The sequence below is a fragment of the Ipomoea nil genome, unplaced genomic scaffold, assembly GCF_001879475.1.
Source record: "Ipomoea nil cultivar Tokyo-kokei standard unplaced genomic scaffold, Asagao_1.1 scaffold1043, whole genome shotgun sequence".
In the NCBI taxonomy this organism is placed as follows: Eukaryota; Viridiplantae; Streptophyta; class Magnoliopsida; order Solanales; family Convolvulaceae; genus Ipomoea; species Ipomoea nil.
Window position 1 is genome coordinate 4,899,861 of NW_017617471.1, and position 9,914 is coordinate 4,909,774.

The following is a 9,914-nucleotide window of genomic DNA, read 5'->3' on the forward strand; positions in this document are numbered from 1 at the left end:
ACTGGCTCTGTTCATATACTTCCAATAACGCCTCCACTAAGGCTCGAACTCACAATCTTCCAAATGGAAGTCCAACCCGGGTACCATTAGACCACATAGTCTTGGTAATTTTATTTTTATTTTAAAATAGTCTAAATTCAACAATAAATGTATTTTATTTTTTTCAATTCGGAACATGAATCAGCCGTTTTGGTTTGCAATTTTAATAAACTCTAAATATCGGGTTTCGATTTTAAATTGTAATTGGAATATTTCGGTTTGGTTGCTATAATGTCTGTTTGGTTTGAACCAAATTGTAGTCATAATTTGTTGGAGAAGAAAAATAAATAAAATATTTATTTTAAGCGTAAATATGTCCATTTAACATTTCGTGAAAAAAACAACTACTTAAATAATTCAGGGAGCAAAAGTGCTATAAGTATGTAACTCAGGGAGAAAAAAATGTTATTTTTCCTATATTTAAATTTTTGGAATTTTAATTACCGCCGGCCGGCATATTTTAAAATCATATAAGTCAATTATAACCTCGGGTAGTAAATTGTGGATAAGCATTTATGGGAATTAATATGATGTTGACATATAGTGATGGAAGTAAATAATCAAATAAATAAAAAGTATTTCTCAATAACAAACAGAATACAGTTAAACGTAAGAAAAGACAAATTAAGGGAATGCATTTCACACACGTACAATGACACAAATTAAACGTACGTTATCCGATCCCAACTAAGGCTCCTTTTTAACCGTTGAAGATAAATCAACTTTCCACACTCATTATCAAAAAATAAAAAAATAAATAAAAAATAAATAAAAAAATTCCACACTCAACCACGTACGTACTTCACTTCAGTTCAGTTCACCTTCCTACAATTCACACGAATTTGGCCATTTTTCCCAGTCAAAGGCTTAATATTACCCATCTTAATCATAGACTGAGCAAAATCATTAGCAAAAACTCGAATATTTCCACTGTAAGTCTTGACAAGACTATCAGTCTGACCACCATTGAACAATGCTTGATCCGAGTGCAGAAGCCCTTTCTTGGTCACCAAGTTACTGAAATATTTGGTGTCAAAATACGCAGGAGTTGGGTCGAGTGGAGCAAGATTAGAGTCGCCTCCAACACGTGGACATGTAGCTTGGCGTTTTGCTGCGAAGGCTTTATCGATGTTGGTCTCATTATAAATGCGATTTCTGAAGGTTCGGCATTGGGCAAACCCTAGTGTATGGCCACCGGAAAGTGCCACCAGATCTTTAACATCGAGGCCTTGCTTTGAGAAAGAATTTGTGAGAGCAGGCAAGTCCATTAATGGTGAAGGAATGTCATTGTTTGCTGCAGTTTTGCTGGCCGTGGTGGAGTCTCTTCTCCCCAGTTGCACCGCCCATGATGGACCTCCTAACTGTACAACCAAAACAAAAACTATAAGTTGTTTGTATTTTTGTTATAGTCATGAATTTAAATAGCATTGGAAATTGAAATTACCGCAACAACTGAATCACGAGCAGCAACAGCTAAAATATCAGCACAGGAGACTACGGGACGTTTACATGCTTGATCAACTGCTGATTTGATTCGATCAATGACTTCAAACCCTCGCGCAGAATTGGCATTAGCTAGAGCATTCTTTTCGCTGTCAATGGTGGAAGTAGAATCCAATAGAATTGAAGCGTCACAACCCTGCATATATATATATATATATATATATATATATATATATATATATATACGCCAAATAATTATATCCTACTCAAAGTCATTTAATTATATCCTAAGAAGTATGAATAGAGAGTCTTACGTTAACAAAACAATCATGAAAATGCAGACGCAATAAAGAGGCACCCATGCGGCGCTCTTGTTTGACAGCATCGAAGACGATGCGACGAATGGTTGGCAGAGCTTGAGGACACACTTTGTGATAGAAGTATGGAGATAGGGAGTCGGAAAACGCCATTGTGGCAAAAGAGAACAAGAGTATTGCACCGAGGAAGAGGCTACCGGAAGCCATTTGAGGTACTTAATTAGTGATATTTGTGTTGTGTTGTTTGATGGTCTTGATTATGAATACATACACCCATTTATAGGATTAAAAACAGTACGGACGTTTAAGGCAAAGCCATACTCGACAATTTCAACGCGGCGAAGGCTAGCTACCTATTCTGAGTAGAAAATGTTATCCATTGATGAATATCGTTGACATTTTTTTTAGTATAATATATGTCATCTATTACTAGGGAGCAATATTTTTACTATCTGTTGATTATCTGGTTAAATTGCAACAAGATAAAGTTATATTATATCATATATTATAATGTGTTGGCTTGTTGGGCGGGATGGGTAAAGGGTCAAGTCCAGCAATTAGTGGCTAGGAGATTGTTGGGCGGAAGCTGGTGAATGACCAAATTCAGCATCATACTTCTCGAAAATGTGGTGATAGTATATAAGGAAATAAAATTGCGCCTTTTGCTGTGAGTTATAACTTTTGGTTTAGCGGTAATTAAGCACTTGATTCTAACAGAATATATGATCGATCATAATGAAAATGAGTATAAGCCTATACTAAGATAGTAATATAAGATATGATCTTGTATCATATCCACAATAAATTGTAGAATGGTACTTCAAGTTATGACCAAACTTTTTTTTTTTTTTTTGAGCTAGTTTTATGTGGTTAAGTTAGAGTCTCGAATGTGGAGTGGTACTTAAGTTGTGACCAAATTAAATCTCATCTTTTGAGCTAATTTGTTGTATATGGTAGAAGTTAGGATCTTAAATTTATCATTGTCTCATTGGTGCTCTCATTGAGGTCTATCGGTGATGAAAAATGACTACTCAATAATGTTTAATTGATAAGTTCCGGAGTTTCTCTGGGATATTCAATCTCTTGGATATAATTAAGAGTTGCCTTGCATTACAAGAAAGGGTTTTGAACATATCATTGCTAGCTAGCTGGAATTGAAAGGAAATGAAGGAGAAGGGAAAATATATGTTTGACAAGTGGCAGGAATTTAAAAATTACATTAACCTTGAACAAATACTAAGATGCTCTATAGCGCGTATTTAGCAGGCAGTGTTTACACATAAATGTCAATGATAATGACATACTAACTATAAATTTAAATTAAAGAGAGGCCGGGAGCTATAGTACTTAATGATTTGCTTGCTTTGACACGCAAAATATACCCTAAAATAAAGAAGTAGAAAAAGTGTGATGAAGAGTTATTCTATTGTAATTTGGATAGAGGGTCGGTCATAATATGAAGAAAACTTGGTATAGGGCCATCGAATCAAATTGGTTTGGTTATCTTATTGATTTAATAATCACAATGATTCAAATTCAACTTTCAATAGAGTGATTTATTATTGATCTTTATTTTGGTGTTTATGGTATTTATGTTTTTATTTGAATGAAAAGTAACTGAATATAGTATTTGACATTTCAATTGTTAGGGAGAATTAATGAACATTTTAAGTATTTTAAGATAAAAATTTAATACGGAGTATTTAAGTTTTTTTACTTAAATATTGTGAATTATACTAGTTTGATAATTATTTTAAAAAAAAAAATTACTAGTTTGAGTAAAGTTTGACCCGAGATAGGAATTCCTTGAAAAAATTCCTACGGAGACTAAAATGTGGAAAGATTTCCTATTCCAGCGGAGATGGGGACGGGGGACAGGGATTGTGACTGGGACTGGGTGGGGTTTCAAGGACAGGGATGGAGAGTATTCTCCCCATTCTGCAACGATAACGTTCTTAATTTACCCAGTACGCACATTCAGATAGTGGTTGCAGATTTTCTTTGTCATAGAAAAAGAAAAGGAAAAGAAGATTTTTTATTTTATTTTTATATATATATTTGAGAAAATCTATTGATTTATGATTCAAAGGTTATTTGACATTCATATATTTGTATTTCTTGCCTTATTTATTTATTTATTTATTTTAATAGTGAAGGAAACTTGTAGCTATTATGGGAGATAACTCTGTAATATAAGTGGGTGTTGGCAATGATCTTTTTTTTTTTTTTTTTTTTTTTTTTTTTTTTTCTTGTGAAAGAACTTCTTGTTGTTGTTGTTGTTGTTGTTGTTGTTAGGGAGAAGTGTCAAATAAGCCCATCTATTACTGTCAAGTGTTCAATTTCCATCACGAACTAAATTAAAGTCTAATTAACCACACTTACCTACTAAATTTGTTCAATTGACTTTTTTTTTTTTGTAGGTTGCTAACAGATTACCAATTCAATTATTAAAAAATGATTTAAAATAATTTAAATAAATAAAGGGGATTTCAACCACCGGCTCCGGATAGCCGATGGCTGAAATCCTGTTTTTTTTTTTTTTAATTGTTTTTAATAATTGAATTGGTAATATGTTAGCAACCTGTAAAAAAAAAGTTAATTATCTGCAAAAAATGTCAATTGAACAAATTTAGCAGGTAAGTGTGGTTAATTAGATTTTAATTTAGTTCGTGGTGGGAATTGAGCACTTGACAGTAGTAGTAGATGGGCCTATTTGACACTTCTCCCTTATTATTATTGAAAACTAACTGACGATCTATTAATAAACTTCAAAGATCAAATATTGGATACACAAAGGAATAGAAGCAAACCAACAACGAGGATCTGAGAACTAGCTGCCCTAGTTAAGGCATGGGCACACTTATTTGCTAATTTAGGAATAAAGCAAAACGACACGATATCACATTGTAACACCCCACTTTTTCTAAATCGTAATTATAATTCTAATCACAATTAACATAAACTAAGCATCGGATAAACAACTAAATAAGCAAACTAGTGGGAATGTCACCGCCACAACCACCACTCCGTGGTGATTGCACAGGCTAAGGGTAGAACTAGAAATAAAGATAAAATATCTAGCATCCATAAACTTAACTGAAAGTCATAAGGGAAAAAAAGACACCCTGAAGTCTACATCATCAAACGTCATCAACAGCATAAGTTTAAATTCCGATAAATAACATCATAATCAAAACATTAAGAGTTTAGACTTCTATAACTACTAGACTAGTCTAACTCGTTCACTTCTCAGCGTTGGGCCCACCTGAAAGGGGTTTTACAAACAACACAGACAAATAGGAAAACACTTGTTAGCACGAAGCTAAGTATAACCACACTCAACCCTATAAAGTACTATAGAATATACTTTGGAAAACATTTGATAACATTCATAATCAACAATCTCATCTCATAGGCAACTATAGTTACATCACAGACTTTCTATATGCTTGCAACCTATAATATCAATAGGCATGCTTCAATACAAATGACTTAACAACATAAAGATTCCAACACATAAATATCACAACGAACTCATCATAACGATCTTATGCTTACAAGCAATTTCATACTATTAAAGAAAAATAACGGTCTACAATCTTAGCTACATTGATATCATCAAAATCTAATTACATATTTCCTAACAATTTCCCCCTTTTTGATGATGCCAAAACATATACTCTTGCTATAAGGCTGACAAATACCCATAAAGGATTTTTCATTTCAAAATAGCCAAATAGTTGAGTTTACATAAGATTTCTAAACATATTAAGAATGCATGAAATATTAACAAGTAATTTAATTTTGAACACTAGAGAGTTGGACAAAAGAGAAATTTTATATAGATCAGAAACTTACAAAATGGTGAAGGTAGAGACGGAAGATATTTACATATCTAAGAGTTTGTCTTTTTGTAATTGAGCTTCCTTTCGTTCCATGTCGTCTCTCATCTTCTGTTTCTTGAACATGTTCTTCATTTCAATGTCTCTGTTGATTGAATCTCTGAACTTTCGGATAGGATTTGCTCTTGCAAGATCCTCATATTCTCCTACTATGTTGCAGCTCAGAGAGTTGTTGTATGCTTCAAGAATATTTTCTCCAGGAATAATGCCAAGATTCCACCAGGATACTAGCTCAAAAGAGTTCATTCCTTCTGTGTAGTTCTTCCCTGATTCCTTGTGGATTTTAAACACTGCATTGTATTTTACTCCTGATTCGACATTCCTTCCAACCTTCGAAACATCTCTGATCTTTTCTTGCATTCTTTCGTGCTCAAGAAGTTCTTATTCTCTAAGAAGTCTAGCTTCTTCTTGCTTGTTCCAGAGATCTAAGTTTGCTCTTTTTATTTCTTCATTTTTCCTGCTCTGATAGGTTTGTTTTGTAGTGTTGTCTTTCTTCTTCAACCATAGGGGCAGGTTGCACCCTTCAAAACGCTTTCCACTTCCCACTTCATATTCTTTGTAAGTAACGAAGTTTCCTGAGGCATCCATGGTTGTGTTCTTGTCTCGCATTAGTCTTTGACGAAGACTTTTCTTTTCTCTGTTCGTTCTTCCTCGAAATTTATATTCAGCTGAAGAGGTGAAAGATTCCCGAGGTCTGATGGAGTGATGTCTAGACTTAGAGGATGGTGGTTGTTGAGACTTGGATGCTAGTGATTTGGAGGCTGGAGGTGGTGATCTTGCGCTTCTATCTTCTTCGCGTCCTCTTTCGGTTCCATTTCTCGCATCATTTCTTGCTTCGTCCTCATCATCATCATTATCTTTTCTTTTCTTTTCTTCCCCCTTTTTGGCATCATCGCAAAGTGAAGCCGAGGGTCCAAGGAGCCTGTTGACAGAAAGAATGAGATCTTTGACATAATTGAGAATCTGAAGCTGATATTCTGCCATTTTGAACATTTTGTCGCTGGACGTATCAATTTTGGGGAAAGCTAAGTCAACCCTTTCCTTGAGACCGAATTGAGAGTGTTTAAGATTGTGTTGATCTTTAACAATCTTATCAAGGAGATGACTGTGACGATGTAGTTCAGTGGTCTGCTTAGCTTGTAGATTCGCATAAGAAATTTGTGGTCCTTGTTGCATGGAGGATAGAGTCGTCAACACTGATGCCATTTTGGCAGACAAATCAGCCATAATTTGATTGTCATTCTGACGTTGAGCAGAGTATTGCTATTGTAGAAGTCGAACTTCATGAATCGTGGATAAGAGAGTGCGCATTATATCCTCAGGGTTGATGGATTCATCATGAAAAGCCGTTTGAAGACTGACATCCTTTCGACCTTTGTCGTCATGTCTCGCACTCGGTGATGCTTCCATTTTGTCATCACGAGTTTATCTTGGACCAGAGTCATGCGCTGTGGGTGATGAAGCTTGTGGAGTTACTTCTCGAGGAGAGGGATGAGGTGTGGGGGATCTGTCGGGTATGGTTTCGGTATTGCCAATGATAAGGGATTCGCTATCATCACCGAAATCATCATCATCATCATCATCCGAGTCTTGATCATCATCATTTTCGTTGTGATCATCCTCATCAGAGCCATTATCATTTTCATCATCATTATCGACTTTATCATCAGCTTCTGCTTCATCTTCAACTTCGGTGTCTTCAGTGACACCATCTTATTCATTATTTTTGCCTTTCTCTTCTTCAATATGTCTGTCTGCTGCTCATCTTCTTCCTTTTCTTTACCATTCTCGTCCTTGGTGCCACTGGTGGTGTAGCTAGGGTCATTCTGATGCATCTTCTCACATCTCTAAGTTTTGTGTGTTTTATACATTCAGTTAGAATACTTTTCTACACGAAATATCAGCACATCTCTCTTCACGAAACTTTATTTGTTTTGTGAAGATCTGAGAATCTTTATTTGATACCAATATGACCATCTACGAAGTCTTCAGAAATTCAAGGAATTGACGATTTTTGACAAGTCTTCACCCCAACCGTTTGATGAAATGGGTAGGAGAGATCGTGTGGCCTAATAAACCGGCCCACTACCCCATAACTTTTTCTGTCATGTCAGAGGACGTGACATGCATTAAATGCGAGTGTCTTTGCACTCAAGTGAGTTTTTCTCTCCTGTTTTAAATGGGAATGATGAATTTTGATCTGATATTGGCTTTATCAGTTGTTTTTGCCATAGCATCTTGCCATATTTGTCATAATGACTAGAATTGCAAGAGTCAAAACCTTTTGAATCCAAATCTCAAATCCCGGGCTACCCGGTTTGACAACCCGACCCAGAGAAACCACCCCTTTTTACCCTAAACATTCCACCATCTTCCCTCCTTCTCACACAGTCATATTTCGCTCAAAACCTCTCCTCTCTAAAATCCAGAAACCCTAATCTTCTCTGAATCAATGGCCATGAAATCCAAGATGGTTGCCTCCGACGCAGAACCAGACTCAACAGAAGTAGAAGTTTTACCGGAGTTTCTAACGTCCGATGAAAACTTCATTCAATCCAGTATTCATCGTTTAGCCTGCAGATTCATGTGGGATGCACATGGATTTCTCCAACTTGTTCTTGACAAATTCTTTGGAGAAAAGATCATCAATCTTTTGAAGGAAAGTGGTTTATATAACTTTGTAACTCATCTTTACACCTTCTAGTTTCCTTTTGATGTTACACAGTTTTATCTTAATGCTAAGGTTTCTACTGACGGTTCCACCATAACCTCCAACGTCAATGGAACCTCAATATCCATCACATCTGAAGACATCAAGAAAGCTTTTACCTTTCCAGATTGTGATGAGTCATATCTCTCCAACTTCTCTCAGTACTTCTATGATCAAGAGGCCTTCTATGGCAGTATCAAAACCAAGCAAAGACCATCGGAGATCACATGGCCCCTAAAGAAGAAATGGTTGAGGCTTGACCATGAGTTTTCTGTCGACATCTTCAACAAAATCATGGAACATAAGACGTCTGGGACAGATGATGTTACGAAAGATAAGCTGAAGATGTATCATGCCTTTCTACATAGCTACAAGGTTGACTGGTCGAAAGTTGTCTTCCATCAACTTCGTCATATCATCACCTCAGGCAAAACAGTACACGGAGATATTAAGAAGAAGATAGGCTTCGGCTTTTTAGTTAGCCATCTTCTAACTCTGAAGAAAGTTACTCTTTGTGAAGGCGTTCTTCCTGGTCCGAAAGTTTGTCACATGAAGTCGAAGCCATCAGGATATGACAAACAAAAAGCACTGGAGTTAGAACTACCTATATCCTCCGTTAAATCAAAAGGAAGTCCAAGAAAGCATAAGACTCTGATAATTATCAACCCAAGCCAAAAAGGCAAAAGAAGGAGAAAAAGATATCCAAGTCAGCTACTGATGTTTCGTCTGAAGGGCAGTCTCTAGCCTTACCATCAGAACCACACGATTCAAATGTTGATGTGAACACGAAAGATGAAAAACCTCGAGAAATCAGCTAGCAACCGTCACGAAAGATTCAGCAGATCAGCAGTTTGACATCTGGACCCGAACAAGTGAACGATTCTTCTGGAGCTGAAGTTGCAGAACCTAATCCTGATCAACCGAAGAGAGCTCGATTTAAACCTACTGTTTCTAAAGCAAATGAGATCATGATCAGGTTAGCTCCACCTCCTCGTTCTACCTTGGAGAAGCTACGGAAGAAATCTGCTACTCCCCTACTTATCAGTTAGCTAGGGGAAAGACAGCTCCAAGCACCAAGCATATATTCGAAAACTATCACAATCTCTTGCTGATGTCAAAGAAATGAAGAAAAGGAAGACACACCCTGATGTCCCCGAAAGTTCCCTTCCACAAGAACCTACCTCAGCAGAGCAGGTCATCCCGATTCTGACACAAGAACCTGCTATGGTAGAGAAGGACGAATGTATACCTTCATCCGTAGATCACTGAAGTCTCCCACAAGAACCTGGCTTGCTAGCAGAGACGATAGAAGTGGTCACTGAAACTGTTCTAAACCCACCTCCAATGCCTTTTCCTCTTAAATGTTCCCAACACAACCATGCACCAAGAGAACACAGCAAAATCTCGGATAATCTTGCCAAAGGTGCATACAACCAGTAGGCGTCTTTCACCTGGTTCGACAGACCCTCGAGCGATATTCAAAGAACACTACGCGAGGATGAG

General features: G+C 36.6%; 1 protein-coding gene across 2 annotated transcripts; it reads right to left on the reverse strand.

Moving 5' to 3' along the window:
• Positions 1 to 586: 586 nt before the first annotated feature.
• LOC109182245 (peroxidase P7-like) lies at positions 587 to 2,045 on the reverse strand. 2 transcript variants are annotated; one of them, XM_019332364.1, is made up of 4 exons: positions 1,797 to 2,045; positions 1,484 to 1,678; positions 814 to 1,400; positions 587 to 748 (listed from the first exon to the last, which is right to left on the reverse strand). In XM_019332364.1, exons 1-3 carry the CDS (start codon positions 2,004 to 2,006, stop codon positions 852 to 854), a joined length of 954 nt encoding a protein of 317 aa, XP_019187909.1. In that variant the 5' UTR covers positions 2,007 to 2,045; the 3' UTR covers positions 587 to 748; positions 814 to 851. The 2 variants fall into 2 exon arrangements, with proteins under 2 accessions (XP_019187909.1, XP_019187908.1); XM_019332363.1 differs by having other exon boundaries at positions 587 to 765.
• Positions 2,046 to 9,914: the final 7,869 nt, after the last annotated feature.

Coding starts and splice junctions, on each gene's coding strand:
- LOC109182245 (XM_019332364.1), bottom strand. CDS start 2,006: ATGGCTTCCGGTAGCCTCTTCCTCGGTGCAATACTCTTGTTCTCTTTT. Junction 1,679..1,796: donor TTCATGATTGTTTTGTTAAC/GTAAGACTCTCT, acceptor ATATATATGCAG/GGTTGTGACGCTTCAATTCT. Junction 1,401..1,483: donor CTCGTGATTCAGTTGTTGCG/GTAATTTCAATT, acceptor TTGGTTGTACAG/TTAGGAGGTCCATCATGGGC.